General features: G+C 47.0%; 1 protein-coding gene across 1 annotated transcript in view; it reads right to left on the bottom strand.

Moving 5' to 3' along the window:
- LOC133933034 (disco-interacting protein 2 homolog C-like) overlaps nucleotides 1–15859 on the bottom strand; it is a 33746-nt gene that overhangs the window by 4892 nt on the left and 12995 nt on the right. Inside the window, exons 5-31 of the mRNA XM_062379988.1 lie at nucleotides 15460–15756; nucleotides 14827–14949; nucleotides 14079–14225; nucleotides 13650–13769; nucleotides 12472–12669; nucleotides 11829–11920; nucleotides 11300–11410; nucleotides 9764–9887; nucleotides 9503–9612; nucleotides 8991–9093; nucleotides 8825–8889; nucleotides 8498–8591; nucleotides 8257–8376; nucleotides 7626–7740; nucleotides 6895–7034; nucleotides 5808–5944; nucleotides 4893–5101; nucleotides 3702–3816; nucleotides 3403–3604; nucleotides 3178–3278; nucleotides 3006–3086; nucleotides 2549–2672; nucleotides 2272–2393; nucleotides 2042–2153; nucleotides 1430–1539; nucleotides 943–1073; nucleotides 235–403 (exon numbers count right to left, since the gene is read on the bottom strand). Of these exons, the coding sequence (XP_062235972.1) occupies nucleotides 235–403; nucleotides 943–1073; nucleotides 1430–1539; nucleotides 2042–2153; nucleotides 2272–2393; nucleotides 2549–2672; nucleotides 3006–3086; nucleotides 3178–3278; nucleotides 3403–3604; nucleotides 3702–3816; nucleotides 4893–5101; nucleotides 5808–5944; nucleotides 6895–7034; nucleotides 7626–7740; nucleotides 8257–8376; nucleotides 8498–8591; nucleotides 8825–8889; nucleotides 8991–9093; nucleotides 9503–9612; nucleotides 9764–9887; nucleotides 11300–11410; nucleotides 11829–11920; nucleotides 12472–12669; nucleotides 13650–13769; nucleotides 14079–14225; nucleotides 14827–14949; nucleotides 15460–15756 (3572 nt within the window). The remainder of the gene's footprint in view (nucleotides 1–234; nucleotides 404–942; nucleotides 1074–1429; nucleotides 1540–2041; nucleotides 2154–2271; nucleotides 2394–2548; nucleotides 2673–3005; nucleotides 3087–3177; nucleotides 3279–3402; nucleotides 3605–3701; nucleotides 3817–4892; nucleotides 5102–5807; nucleotides 5945–6894; nucleotides 7035–7625; nucleotides 7741–8256; nucleotides 8377–8497; nucleotides 8592–8824; nucleotides 8890–8990; nucleotides 9094–9502; nucleotides 9613–9763; nucleotides 9888–11299; nucleotides 11411–11828; nucleotides 11921–12471; nucleotides 12670–13649; nucleotides 13770–14078; nucleotides 14226–14826; nucleotides 14950–15459; nucleotides 15757–15859) is intronic.

The following is a 15859-nucleotide window of genomic DNA, read 5'->3' as shown; positions in this document are numbered from 1 at the left end:
CAATCAGAGGCTCTCAGACGTGTGCTCGACCAATCAGAGGCTCTCAGACGTGTCCTCGGGCTGAGCACACAGAGTCAGGTTATTAAAGTGGAGGAGGCTGAGGAACCAGGTTCCAGAGTTCCAGTATCACTTTGTGTACTTCAGGTGTTTTATCTCTAACCTCATGAAATCAAATCTTCCTGACAAATGTCTCCTTGTTGATGAATCAGAAACCCGACTCGGCGGCGTGCTGACCTTGAGCGCCTCGGTCTGCAGGCCGAGTCCCTTGGTGCAGAGCTCCATGACGCTGTAGGAGCAGAAGGTGTCTCTGACCCTCAGCTGGCTGACGGCCAGCAGCCACAGCGCCGGGTTGGACTCCAGCTCCACCGGAGGGATCAGGATGGACTGGTGTCCCGAATACACACTGCAGACCACACAGACACAAACACAAAGATTCAGTAAATCGTCCCTTTCAGGAGCAGGAGTGTGTCCTCTGTTATTAAACTCTTCTTTATGTGAGCGGTCGCTCTTTGGATATTCTCATATTGAAGGTGATTTGCAGCAGAAGATTTTCAGGCCAAGTTCAGAATTTATGAGCCGAGAAGAAACCAGAGTTGAGTCCGGAGCCAGAAGTGGAGATTTAAAGACGCCAGGTGTCACAGATGAATGTTCCTGAGGAGATTCTCTGTTCGTGTTCTTAAAGGACACCAGACGACTTTCGGACATAAATCACAGCTCCAGTAAAACATGTAGTGAAAAGTGTCTCGACAGATGAAGCTCGTTTCTCTGGTGAATTTCAAACCTGACAAAGTCACGAAGAACTAACACTGTGTGGCCAAAAGTATGTGGACGTCTGTTTGTGATGAAGGGACTTTTTATTATGAAGCAACAGCTTTATAAGTTCCTCTTTAAGATGGTGAGGGGGGGGGGGGGGGAGGGGACACATTTAAAGGTTGCACCAACCTGCAGAGACACCAGAGGACGAAGCCGAGGCCGCAGTAAGGATCCAGACAAATGGCCACTTCTCTGGACGGGTACAACTCACACTGCAGCTTCACCGACCGGCAGAAGGCTCCAACGGCATTGTGGGACATCTGGAAGGTCGGCGTGAAGGACAGACACACACAACAACACAAACACGGAACAGGACGGAAGGTTGGACGGTTAATACACAAGTTATTCACACTGTTCTTCAGGCTGTTGCTTAATGATAGTTTTAAACATTTCCTCTAATTCCTTGATTTAAACATGAATGTGTCTCTGAGGGAAACTCTGAGTATCTCACTACATGTTCGTGTGCAGCCTCCACAGTAACACATCTCTGTAACCATCTTCCCCGTGTGCACTACACTGTGTGTTGTTCATCCCTCCCCCCGGTGGAATTAAACCATGTAAATGAAATGAGGAGCAGGTTCATGCGACGGGACGAGAGGATCAACGCTGATCTGACCTGAACTCCGGCCAACATGCCGGTCGTGGACACGCTGAAGTCCAGATAGGCCAGGCCATCAGGGTTGGTGGGCTTATGGAGAGCTGGAGGCTTCTTCTTTGGCAGGTCATCTGCAGCACACACACACATACACACAAACACACACACACACACACACAGTTTGTCTTATTACACAATCTGTTCACTCACATTAATTTCAGAGACACTAACCTCCAGTTGAACCCACAATACAGCTACAGCTGTAACAGTCATGGAGAGAAATACAAAAAGGTCCTGTTTCGGTAAATGCTCTGTACAATTTTCAATTTTTAATTGAATAGAAACATAAAACACTGATGGATGTTTGTCCCGTGATTCTAAAGGGAGAAGTTCAAGTTAAGGTTTTATTATTATGGAGATCAGAAAAATGACCAGTTCACATGAAACAGATGTTTCTGATGTGTTTCAAAACTCAAACAGAGCAGTGTGGACGAAGCTTTAAGGTCCCTACGAGTGAGGAAGTAATGGTTTTCTGTGTGTGTGTGTGTGTGTGTGTGTGTGTGTGTGTGTGTGTGTGTGTGTGTGTGTGTGTGTGTGTGTGTGTGTGTGTGTGTGTGAGAGAGGCCACAGTACCAGTGTCCAGAACAGGAGGCCAGTTCCTGATGTCCACAGTGGCCATGGCCTCCTTGGAGCGCAGCAGCTTACAGATGACCGCTGTGGTCATCACACAGGCTGAGTGACTAACCTGGAGAGAGGAGGGGGGGGTCAGAGGTCAGAGGTCAGCTGCACTTCAGCATAGCCACAACAAATACTCTCTAAAAAGGTACTGATCAAATATCCATAGAGAGGAGAGACATCCTGACCTCGACGATCATCTTGACGGTGGGCAGGGTGGTGGAGATGTTCTGAGGGTGGGGGGGTCTCACTGTGATGGGAACGCAGCCGGCGTACAGGCTGCCGTAGAACGCCGCGATCAGGTCGATGCCTGCAGGGGACACAGAGGGACGGAGGGACAGAGGGACAGAGGGACAGAGGGACAGAGGGACAGAGGGACAGAGGGACAGAGGGACAGAGGGACAGAGGTGTGAGCGCTCAGTGACGCTCCTGTCGTCGTCCTGTGGGTACGAGCGAGTCTCTCACCTGGAGGGTAGACCAGAGCGACGTGGTCTCCTTCCTGAAGACCCCCTCTCTCCATCAGCAGAGCGGCCACTCGCTCCGCTCTCTTGTGCAGCTGCAGACAGGTGAGAGAGCTGGACACCGCCCCCTGGAGGGGAGAGGAGGCAGGTGGAGAGACAAGTGTAAAGATCACTGATAAACTTCAGGCTACAAATAAGTGTAAAAGCTTAATCCTGTACAAAGTAATGGATAAAATAATATATAATTTATAATAATATAAAAGGAAAATTAAACATTTTTCTTTTACAATCTGCCTTTCAGAGCTCCAATCGACACATTGATGATTTTTCTCTTTATAAAATCCGAGTCATTCCTCCGACACGGAGCCAAACAGAGGTGATGACCACATGTGGCAGCAGAGGGCGCTGTGGCTCAGTCACACTTGTGCTTGTTAAACAGGAAACAGGGTGAGAGCTGTTACCCGGGAGCTGAGCAGGGTGTAGAGGACGTGGTCCGGTGTGGTCTGAGCTCGCCACTGCAAAACCTCCGACAGGAACAGGAACTAGAAAACACACAACGTCATCAGATTGGACTGTGATTGTTTATGTGTGTGTGTGTCTGTGTGAGTGTGTGTGAGAGTGTGTGTGTCCCACCTGATCGTTGTCGTCAGTTTGTCCCAGATCTCTTCCACTGGCCTGAGCGATCCTCTTCCCCGACACCAGATTCCCCACCATCACAGAGGCAGGTCCGATCTCTGCAGCTCACACACACAGACACACACAGACACACACACACAGTCCTGAGCCACTAAGCAAGTACAACACCTTCCCTCCAGAAAAGCAAGGACCTCTGGGTATTCAGACAGCGGCGTCTCTCACCTGGTTGTTTCTGCCGGGGCTTGGGCAGGTTGGTGACGCAGGTGTGGGGGCACATGAGCACGTTGCAGGGGTGCAGCCCCCCCTCCAGGTACAGCTGCTTGATCTCCGACAGGTGGATCCCGCCCAGGGGGGTCTTGGGCAGCGTGTTGGCCGGGACCAGAGAGAGGCAGAACACGCCCACGCCGTGGATACTGTCTATGGCCTGAGAGGGACGGAGGACAGTGGGATTATCATCGGATCATCATCATCATCATCATCATCAGCGTACTCTTCCTCACGGTTTGTGAGAGGCGACCTACCTGCAGGACGCGGCTCATCCACTGGAAGCTGTCCTCCTCTGTGGAGTCGGGTCTCTGCTCGGCCACGACCACGATCCTCTCGTCCCTCAAAACCGTCACAGAGAACACGGCTATCCTGCAGGGACGAAGACGAAGCAGGGAGGAAGACGAATCAGGGAGGAAGACGGAGCAGGGACGAAGACGAAGCAGGGACGAAGACGAAGCAGGGACGAAGACGAAGCAGGGAGGAAGACGAAGCAGGGAGGAAGACGAAGCAGGGAGGAAGATGAAGCAGGGAGGAAGACGAAGCAGGGACGAAGACGAAGCAGGGACGAAGACGGAGCAGGGACGGAACAGGGACGAAGATGAAGCAGGGACGAATCAGGGAGGAAGATGAATCAGGGACGAAGACGGAGCAGGGACAAGAACAGAAGCACCGGTCAACAGAGCTGATCTGACCTTTTCCCTCTGGGGTCGTTTCTCAACATGAGGTAACGAGCAGTCACATGATCAATTAGCAAAACAATCTAAACATCAGCTGAGAGAAGTTGTTTTTACTGATGAAGCAATCGTCCATCAACATAAAGAGACAATTATTCTATTCTTTTTTAGGTTAGCAGCTGGACATGATAATGAATCATATCCTAAGCTGTCAACCAGTGATATAAATATCAGTTATGGATCAGTCATCGCTCCCTGATGTCACTGAGGCTCTAAATTAGATCAGGACTGAGAATCCCTTCCTGTTGGAGCAGCAGGTTTGTATTGAGCAGCAACAGGTGAGTCGTTCTGTGAAGCCTGCGATGAAACTCGGCCTCAAGTGAAACTCTGGAAACATTTCATCAGGCCGGGTCTCGGGGGGGGGAGGCTCAGTTTCCTGTCTTCCATCAACACAGCAATAAACTTCCATAGTAAAGTAAAATATTACATCATGACGGCCACACTGGTGGAAACCCTCGTCTCAACAGAGCTAAACAACTGACCCGTCTGTGGACACACCCATTGATCATCTGAACCAAGCGTCACAACAAATATCACAGATGTGAGATTGTTTCAGACAGAGGCTGAAAGGAGGAGCTGCAGCAACGGACAGCTTGAGGAGAGCTCTGCTCATTTCTCAGCCTGACAGTAAACGAGGCAGGTTCGATGTGAAAGACTCTTCATCTGATTCTCAGTGTGACTCCAAAGAGCTCGGGTCTTTGTCCCACTCACCTTCCTCTGTAGACAAATTTCATCGGCTCCACCGCCAGCGCCGTGGCCACGATGTCGTCGGCGTTGTGCCGGCGCCCGCTCACCATGATGAGTCCGTCCATCTTGCCGGTGATGAAGACGAGGCCGCCGGGGCCGATGAAGCCCAGCAGGCCCGTCCGCACAAAGGCGTACTCGCTGACCAGCCCCCCCCCGGCGCTCACCGGGTAAACCTGCAAACACACAGAGGCGTTCAGCACCGGAGCTGCATGACAGAGCCAGGATCAGATATGGTTTTATTTTTTACTTTTATGTCGATAATGTCTCACTGCAGGTTTTAATAAAGCAGATATGATGGTTGGCCTCATACTGAAGACACTGTTACATACAGAAGATTAAAATAAAGAGAATTACAATGGTTAGGATGAGATGATATTACTAAAACCAGAATAAAAGGACTTTCACCTGGGATCTCAAATATTCATGTTTTAGACATAAATGCTCAGAATTTTTTCAAATCTTATTTGTCTCTGATATTAAACTGTTTGGATAAAGAAATGACGTCAGGCTTTAGGGACTTGAGATGTGAAGTGTTCACGACTTTCTTCACTCAAGCGCCTAATTAATCCAGAAGATAATCCTCAGGTTGTGAAAGTGAGAATCTGTGGAGACTCCAGGATTCCTGTGGTGTTTCATAACAAACAGACAAGTATGAAAAGCTGCTGCGTATTAAATCGATGGTAAATCTTGTTATGAGAATAAAGATTATATTTTCACTTCCATGTGAACTTCACAGAGATGCAACACATTCAACCTTAATGGGTTCAGTGTGCATGCTGTGGTGTTAACACGGTGTTAACACGGTGTTTACTGTTAATGATATCAACAATCAGTGTGAGAGAGAAGATCTCAGTCAGGGTTTGAGGTCGGCCCTTTCACCTCGAAGCAGTTCTTGGTCATGCCAGTCAGGCCGTAGTAGGAGGTTCCGGTGGCGATGGAGCAAACGCAGAGTTCACCGATCTCGTCCGTCTGACAGAGGAGAGGGACGCCCTCCGGCCTCACCACGCACACCAGGCCTGGGAGAACCAGGGGAGAAGAGAAAGGTAGAAAAACGAAGGATTAACACCAACAGGGACATTATTCATCCAGATGCATCCGTTTAAAAAACACATGTCTCATTTCTCAGATTTCATCTTAAATTAGTTTCAGAAACCAGGTGACTTCAGTGAGTGGGTTTAACTGAACTTCTGCACCAGGTTCACATCTGAACATTCAAATAAATGCCAGATTATTTTCAGTGATGGTTCTGATTAGGTTACTGGGAAACATTCATTCCACTGTGTAGTTTCCAGTGACTCAGCGACAAATCTCAGCTTTATTTTCCAGATGTTGAATCTCCTCCTTCACGCCAGAGGAAATCAACCCGACAGCTTTTGATTAAACGGACAGATTCATTAATTCAACTCAGGCTCCTCTGCGGTGCAGTTCCTGTGATGAACAGCGGGTGGCGTGAGTTCAAGTGAGAGCTTAAGTTGTGACAGCAATGTTCTGATTGGCTGTGGCAGCGTCTGCGTTTGATCAGCAGGGTTTACATGTTCTCCTCCGTGGATTACTGCGTCTTTATGGATTATAAAACACAGACCGCCACTTCATCATGACTGAATCCTATTTACATGAGAAACTCACTGCACAGTTATCAAGAATAAATATATATATAACTGGAATTTGTGTTTGTTATTAATTAAACACAGAGTTGATATTTCACTGACACTTTACCAGTGTTATTGTTAATGCATTAATTATAATAATGGACTAAAACACTATTAAGATTTAATTTAAAAGTGGAGAGAAGATTTATGAGCAATACATTTGTTAATGGATATAAAAATTATAAAACTTTACTGATCCCAGTATCTCAAATAGACTTTATTTTTGTTATAGTAAACTGAAAATCTTTGTGTTTTGCAAATTTAAACAGACACACAGTCACACACAGACACACAGTCACACACAGACACACACAGACCTCCTGGTGTGACAGTTCCTACGTCCTGCACGGTGAGAACAGAGAGACGTTCCTCTGTGTCCACCCGGACGACCCCGTAGGTCAGACCCTGCATGGACAGGACGCCTCGTCCCGGGGGCTGGCTGCTGTCCTCCACCGGCCTGGACACAACACACTCATCTTCAGTTTGCATTTAAACAGACCTCAACCCTCAAGACAGAGGAGGTGGCCCCTTGTTAGGCCCGTGAGACAAATGGTGCTGGTACAGATATAGTCTGATTGGATTCTAAAGTTGCCTAAGTAGGTAAACAGGTACTTTATGGTAATGTATTGTATAATAAAGTGATTTAATACAGTAAACACATATTTAAACACATTTCATCAACCAATGAGATTTGTTCCACATAAACACCAAACTCTCTCTAACAGAGACTTTTGAACTTTGTGGAACTTTATATAAAAAATAACTCACTTCTCCATCAATATTACATACATGCATATATACATATATTCAATCAGTAGTTTAAAGGTGAAATACTTTGATTTATTTGCTTATGATTGATCAGTCATGTTCGTGCAGGTCGTATTGATTAAGAACTCTGAGTGATTTAGTGTTTACTCATTCTTCTCTGTGGATGTGTTTGTGTGAACATTTGCATATTCTTGATTCTGTGATTATGTGCATAATCCGTGTATGTAAAGTAGAAATAGTAGTGTGTGTGTGGTGTGTGTGTGTGAGTGTGTGTGTGTACCTCCTGATGGCCACTGTGAGGGCCTCTGGCGAGCTGGCGCAGGGACAGATGACGTCGGCTCTCAGCCCTTTGGTCTGGAACACGTTGAGGAAGGCGTCGCAGGAGGAGATGGACCCTGACGGAACCAAGCAGACACAAACTGTCACAAGTGGTTTCACTCGGGGCCAAAACCTTAAAAACAACTTGGAGGAGGAAAATCTTTTTACTACTTGAACTCAGTTCTTTTGAATTTACAGTTAAGATCCAGCTAATCCATCACATGGAGCTATTTCTTCTCGATTTGGATTTTGAAGGACGACATCTTAACGCTGGAAAAATCGAACTAACAAAATGAAATATATTACACAGCAGAAGAAAACTTAATTTCCAGGTCTGCAAGATGATACTGAAATGAACTGAGACTGTCCAGTAACCATAAAGTAAATATCAGTTTGATCAGTTTAGTTATTTAACTTCCTGGTTTCTAACGCTACATATCAGATGTTTCACTCTAGTTGGGCTAAAAAACATTTATTGTACCAAATGTGTGTAGTTGGACACATGCGACTCTATTCCTGTAAAATGACCCAAATTCTCGACTTCCCCAGAGGATACACCTCTCATAGAGCGGTTCTGTAGAGTGGGAGCTTACAGGGATTCGAACCGTCGGCCACCAGCAGCATGCGCAGCGAGCTCAGGTTGATGTCCTTCTGGTCTTTGTGGGCCACCAGAGCCCAGTGCATGTCTCTGGACTTCACACAGGCCACCTTGGCTGCAGGGGGGGGAGGGTTCACACACACACACACACACATCAAATTAGCATTGACTCTGTTTGACGGACAGCTGAATGGAGTGAACTGACTGGGCCGAGTGACAGGTGCAGTGTGACTGACCTTTGTACTGGCAGACCTTCTGGATCCACGACAGAGGATTGACCTTCATCAGCGAGTAGGGCACGCTGATCACGTGCATCATGTTCATGACACTCTGCACAACACACACACAGACGCACACAAAATGAGACACTACACCAGCAGCTTGCTACACCTGCTAAAACTCCTCTTGTCATGAAAAGCTCCACAACTTGTTGTTAGAACATTAAAATACAAGGTTGCACATCTAATCTTTAATTTGTAGTAACAGGAGTGTGTCTAGCACAAATGACAAATACAGAAGGAGAAGAGGGTCGTGACCTCTGACCTGCAGAGGGAGCATCTTACCGTCAGGATGCCGTGCCACAGGCCCACGTCCTTCTTAAAGTCCAGAACATTCACTATGGTTTCAGCTACAGACAGAAAATGAGAGAAAAGGTTAGATGATCAGGGGCTGTTTTTGTGTGTGTGTGTGTGTGTGTGTGTGTGTGTGTGTGTGTGTGTGTGTCCATACCCTCAGTGTAGCTGCAGGACTGCGTGAGCGCCTGGCAGTGTGTGAGCAGAGCGATCCTCGTCACCGTGACTCCCAGCACGCTGCCGTCCTTACAGGTTTTATACTGGGAGGAGAACAACAGACGGATCCATGAAGTGAGACGAGAGGAAGGAGTGAAGACAGAAATCAGAAGATATACGATTTATTAAAATGTGTGTTCACAGAAAAGTCTGAAAATTACAGATGTTTAACTGGTTTAAGTGGATGTTGAAGTGTTTTTTGTTCCTTTGTGTTTCATTCCTTGTATTTAGTAAAACACTAAGTTACCTTTCCATAACAATAAAGTTGTATTATTTTCATTTCTATTATTAGAGCCCAGTGATTTGTGAGGTGGCCGGAACAATGTCAACTCGAATTTAAGACAAACTGACGACTCAGCTTCTGTTGCAGTGAAGAGGACACTGATTCACTGTGTGTGTGTGTGTGTGTGTGTGTGTGTGTGTGTGTGTGTGTGTGTGTGTGTGTTGGCTGACCTCTATGTAAGCAGTGTCGTTGTTTGCATCCTTGATGTGAGGGAACCAGTCTCTGGGAGGTTTGGACAGATGCTTCGACTCCGTTACAAACCACAGCAGCTTGGGCCAACCTGCAGAGAGAGAGAGAATATGATAATATATTATATGAATATTCAAATACTCTGTTGTTTCCTATTTCAGTGAACTAATGAGACAAAAGAAAGAGCAACAACAAGGAGAAGCCTTCACAAAGCGGCCATGATTGATGAATCCCACTCTGACCTTTGAACTGGGGGATCTCTCCTGTTGCACTCTTGGGAAGACCCTTGTGGCAGGCGTCACTGGTCAGCGCCACGGTAACGCCACAGCTTCCCAACAGGAATCCAATCTGCTGGCTGCCGGCATCCTATTGGACGATACAGACAAGGGACACGCCAACACCCCACCAAGTTGGTAAGTACATCCAGAAAACAAAAGTTAACTCTTTCATTAACAGACAGTAAATGTTAGAGTAGAATGAAATGGACATGTCTGCGTCACACAGACGGCCGCGGGACAGGAAACAGAATTTCCGCCTCAAATCACATTTATACACATTTTTCCTTTATGAAATCAGTTTCCTCAGTTTGTGGCTCTTAGCTGTTGTAAATACTGCCGCATTACATTACATTACATTTCATGTCATTTAGCTGACGCTTTTATCCAAAGCGACTTACATTTTTTAGAACACTCATCATTTTATGAGGGGCCATCTAGGGGTTCAGTATCTTGCCAAGGACACTTAGGCATGCAGATGGGATAGAGTGGGATTCGAACCGGCAACCTTCTTGTTGCAGAGCACCCGCTCTATCCCCTAGGCCACGCTCTCACCGTGGCCTAGGGGATCCAAATGGATCCACATCATAACTGGTGGAAGGACTAGCTCTTCTGATTTTAGTAATGAAGGACTAGCTCTTCTGATTTTAGTAATTTCACTTCAGTAAATTGTGCTTGTATGTTTAACTGAAAGTGTGTTTCTTTATTAATTAACCGTGGTTCTGGGATGTTTAGTTATTGAGCTGTGAAAAGAATAATATATGAATACATAAGCACGTGTGACGTTTGCTGCACTGCTGCTGCGTCGTTTCTCCAGCAGAAGAAGAAATGTTATGGAAAATCCTGCAGCATGAATGCAGGATGGTGGGGGGGTGGGGTGGGGGGGGGTAAGGAGTTCAAGACCAACGTGCAGCAGAAGGCATTTCTTCTGCTGCAGCAGGTAATCACTATGTAACCATGCCAACACTGCACTGGTCATAACACTGCAAACGGCCAACTGAGCTCAAATAAAGAAATAACACTGGCGGCTGAATAGGAACCGAAAATTAAAAAAAGCATCTTTCCAAAAAGCATTTTGTCAAATTACTGATTTCCATCCATCAGACGTGTTTATTCCCAGAACAGCTTCTCCTGTGACGGCAGAGAACCAGGACGGCTCCGTATCAAACATCCTGAGTTTCAGACGAGTTCTTCTGCTTCAGACACGATTCATTCATCAGAAATGCTTCTTGCTGCCAAACAGCTGAGACTGAAGATCCAACACGTTGGTTCAGTCGTCACAGAGAAAAGAGGCCGAATGAAACACAGCAGGAGTTTGGAGCAGAGAGAATCAACCTTACACATTTCCTGACCTAATCCTGAGGACCAGGGTGTCAGTGTCAAACTGAGCTGAGCTATAGCGATGACACATGATCATGAAGAGCACTTGATTTACTGTGGAGCACAGCCGGACGACCGGGTGGAGCTTGTGAATGGGACTAATGGGTGGATTTCATGAAGTACCTTGCGACTCAGGGGCACCTCGATGGGGACGGGCACCACCTCGGCCAGCAGGCATCCGTAGAAGGCCACCATGAAGGCTACTGGGTCGTTGTTGGGGAACACCAGCGCTACCTGGAGGAGGGAGAGAGGAGAGCATGTGGATTCTGAGATGCTGGGGAACAGAATCACCTCATTTGAAATCATCAGAACGGATCAAGGGAGAAAAGGTAAATCACGAACAACAAATCTCAGTTTCTGAGCAACAAGCAACAAATTCCTTCACAACAGTTATAAATCAAACATCTGTCACGTGAATGACGCTTGAGAATTAAAGTTAGTCTCAAACACTTGGTTCTTCTTCTTCTTCGTTAATGGCGGGGGGCATTACAGCCGCTGACTTTTAAAATTCCTAGCGCATGAATTGCTGATTTGTTACAACTTGGCCAAACACAACAACAACAACAAAAACAACAACAACAACGCAGCACTGAGCACAAAGACGAGGAACCAGAATCTGTGAACGGTGGCGGTGCGGAGGAGTGTGACTCACCCGATCCCCCGGTCGCACCATGGGCTCCTGCTTGCTGCCCAGTTTGTGGAGGATGTTGTAGGCAAGCTTGATGCTGCGAGACCACAGCTTCCCTGCAGGGGGCGGGACACAGGATATGAGTATGTGTGTGTGTGTGTGTGTGTGTGTGCACGTGTGTGTTCTTTGTCTATTTCGAGGACACACAGTCGATAAAAGAAGAAAGGAATGTCTGCAGCGATTAAAGAATTTTCAGCCGGCAGGAGAGGTCACTAAAGATGATCCTTTCAGTTTACTGTGGATTATAATCAAAAGTAAGAATTGTCTAATACAGTTATTCTTTTAATAAAGCTCCCGCCCACTGAGGGTGTCGGTCACAGGCCTGAAGTCAGAAATCCAATTCATGGTTTCAACTGAAGGGCATTGATAAAGAAAAGATGGGTCATAAATTGCTGATGTTTGGTAGAACTGTATAATATAAAATATACAAAACACAGTCTGTGCTCACTGATGAACACTGAAAATAACCTGTGGTCAGGTTTAGAATCTGGTTTTGAAGCTGAAATCAGATCATTTATATTTCCTGATTTAACTTTATCATCTTATTCTACTTCACTTCTATGAGACCACGTCTGTGTTTAGAAGGAACATGTTGTGTGATTATTACCATATGTGAGCACGTAGAGGGGCTTCCCTGCCGTGTCCAGGCTGGTGAGGCAGGGGGCCTTCGGAGAAATGGTTCCCCAGCGTTGGAGCGCAGCCTCCAGGGAGGGGGGCCAGTTAGTGACCACCCCCAGGGCCTCGCCTCGCACCAGCATCATCTCCGCCCCCTCGGGCCGCGGCTGGTTGGGGTCCGGCTGCTGGACTGGAGATGAGGAGACAGAGAAGGTGTCACATGGAAACATCGAGCTCCAGTGAGACAGCGCTGAGGAAGCTGTAATCACACCCTGACACACTGCTAATGAATGAGATGATATCAATACAGATGTGTTGTGGGAATGTGAAGGTTCTGGACGGATGAATTCTACTTTAATATTGAGTTTATTCTGCAGTAAGCCTCAGAGGGGGGGATTCTGTCGGATTCAAACTTGAGCCAGTGTCATAAAAAATGGATCCAGAGTGAACTGGAGGTCTCAGCCCTGATATCAACCCAAGAGCTCCACATGATCCCACATGACCACACAGAAGATATTTACCACTCGCACAAAATGAATCCAATAACACTGTTCCAGAAGATGAGGATTCTGAAGACGACAGTGAAAGATTAGCGACTTGAAACGAGGAGACAAAGATAGAAGACGCAGCCAGATGGTTAGAGAAGGAGCAGAGACATTAAGATCTGCACTGATCTGTGGGCTCGAGGTTCCTACGACACTAACTTCATATAACTTTGTGTTCTGTAAGAACTGCGCTGAAGATCCTCTGGTCCCTAACATGGACGCCACGTGACCCTGGAGGGAAATGATTCTTTACTCTGTCACTGTTTCTACGAATCACAGCTTGAAAACACCTGGTGGCCAGTTCAGGTATTGTGCAGCTCCTACCCATCATGCCTCACTCCCTGCTTCACCCACCCAACACAAGCTTTCAGATTAGAGGGGTTTTTAACTGCCAGCGCTCGTTCTGCTCTACATCTGCTGCTCCACTGCTCTGCAAGAAATCTCTCCACCTTCCTCACATCTTCAGATTTGCTCAATTCAGCCTCCACCTGCAGCTTCTGACTTCAGTCACAGGGAAACATCCACAAAATCCGTGATGACTCCAACGTGTGAGATTGAGAGAGTGACACTGCGCCTTAAATCAGACAGATTCATGAGTCAGGCCGACACAAAGACAGATTCTAACCCTCTAGAAGTTCATCGAAGTCGTCCACGAAGAACTCTCTGAGCGGAGGCCTGCGCGGCTGCTTCAGCGTGTTCACCAGCTGCTGGATCTTCGCCGACACACGACTGCTGACCGGGACACCTGCACAGAGCACAAAGACACCGTCAGACAGTGGAGAGGGAGGAGCGGCAACAACTTACAGATAAAGAAAACATAATTAAATTAGAGAGCCTGAATGAAGAACAAACAGTGTTTAATCTGTAAAGCGGTAAAACAAAACGTTAATCTCCTCATCTAGGGGAGTGACAGAGACAGCCTGGTTGTAATTGGTCAGTTCTCTAAGGAGTTGGTCCAATTAGAGTTCACGTCCTGGTTCTATTTTTATCAAGGTGTGTTCAGTGTCTTCAGTCAGAGGCTCCAGTCGGGGGCGGGCTCAGCGATGACTCTTACCGTCGCCTGTCTCCATGCGCTCTGCGTTGCCGTACTTCTGCGTGTTCCTGGCGATGGTTCCCATGTTGGACATGTGGTGACGCTCGGTGTGGGAGTGAGACGAGTCCGACGAGTAGCCCGTCACGTCCGGGGGGGCCGAGTGGTTCTCTGGAGGGGGACAGGGAAACAAACAGCCCGTGGTGACTCACTGTTCAGATTCATCACTGTGATGTTTGTCAAGGAACTCGCTCTCTGCTCAATTAGTTCTAGTTAATTTGGGTCAAATCTCCGGGACACAGGAGAGCGTGAGGTCTGTGCTCACTTTCAATTAAATGCCTTTTTCAACACATTCTTTCTTTTAAATAGTCTGATGCAAAATGTAAATGAAACACAATCAGATCACAGTCAACACAAATCTGAAAGATTAAACAAGAACCTCTACGCTAACTTTAAACATGTAGAAATCATTAAAAACGTTTTTTTATAGATGCAGGATCAAAACCCTGATCTGAGGTCAGACTGATCATTCGCTCTCTGCTCCATCTCACGTTCCTCAGATAATCCAGAGCTACTGAAGCTTTCACCTCCTTCTCCTGTTTGACTTTGGCCCACGATCAATACCGTAAATGTCATAAAAGACATCTGTTTAACTCGGAATATTCAACACTTAACCCAACAAGTATTTGGCTGAATCTCATCCCTGATTAAGACACTTCCACAGCCGGCAGAGTCTCAGTGACAGGTCGGGTATTTTGGGGCTGTGACGTACCGTCTGACTCCAGCGGGGGTGGCCACAGCATGTCGGAGCCAAACTCACAGGATCGCCGCAGAGATCCTCCGTTCTCTGCGATGCTCAGAGCTCCCTTCCTCTTCAGGGACAAGTGGCCGATACCTGAATTCACAGGGACATGTGTGTTGGAGACGAGGGGACAGATAAACACTGTTAGAACGTGTGAGTGAATAACATCGACAGCACAAATAGGGAAGCATCAATAAAAGAAAAGGGTGGTGGTGTCAATAAAACTGATAAAGTCTTAAAATAAGGAGGAATAACTAATGAATACAAATTGATTGCAGCATAAAAATGACATCTAATTAGAAGCTAGACTGGAAATATTAACTGTTCTGTGCAGGATGGAATAAATACAAATGTGAAGACACCAGATAACAAGAGACATTTAGAAACAGAAACAAAGTTACAATAACAAACCAAAGATTAGATCTATAATGTATTAACTCTATTAATCTAACTTTCCACATCAATTGGTAATAAATGATATCAACAGTGTTTCAACACCTTCTTATTACCCTCCTCTGTGACCCACACACGTGATCTCATCATGTGACCATTTGATGAATGAAGCTGCAGGTCTGTAATGGAACCAGAACCAGTTGATCTTACCGTGGTGGGACTGGGACAGGAGGCTCTGCTGGTGGAGCGACTGGCCCAGGTGCGTGTGGCCCAGGTGTGAGTGCGTCAGGTGTGAGATGTGCGTGTGCGCCAGCGAGTCGGCCAGTCGCCCGGCGTTGCCGCTGCCGCCGCTCTGCGTGGACGAGGACGAGGAGGAGGTGGAGCCCAGGTGGGCGGGGCCCAACTGGGATGGGCGGCTCATCCAGTGCTCCATGCCCGACATGTCGTCGCCCGGCCCCGCCTCCTCCTCCGAGCCCGACGACGAGTCTGAGCACAGGGGGGACAGGCCTGGTGAGAGGCAGTGACGCCATTATTCATCAAGAGGAAACCTTCACACAACATCAACACACAGCAAAGTGTAAATCTTAATAAAACATTTTATCATGTGCTG

The sequence above is a fragment of the Platichthys flesus genome, chromosome 21, assembly GCF_949316205.1.
Source record: "Platichthys flesus chromosome 21, fPlaFle2.1, whole genome shotgun sequence".
Taxonomy (NCBI): domain Eukaryota; kingdom Metazoa; phylum Chordata; class Actinopteri; order Pleuronectiformes; family Pleuronectidae; genus Platichthys; species Platichthys flesus.
This window is presented reverse-complemented; position numbering and strand designations above follow the sequence as displayed.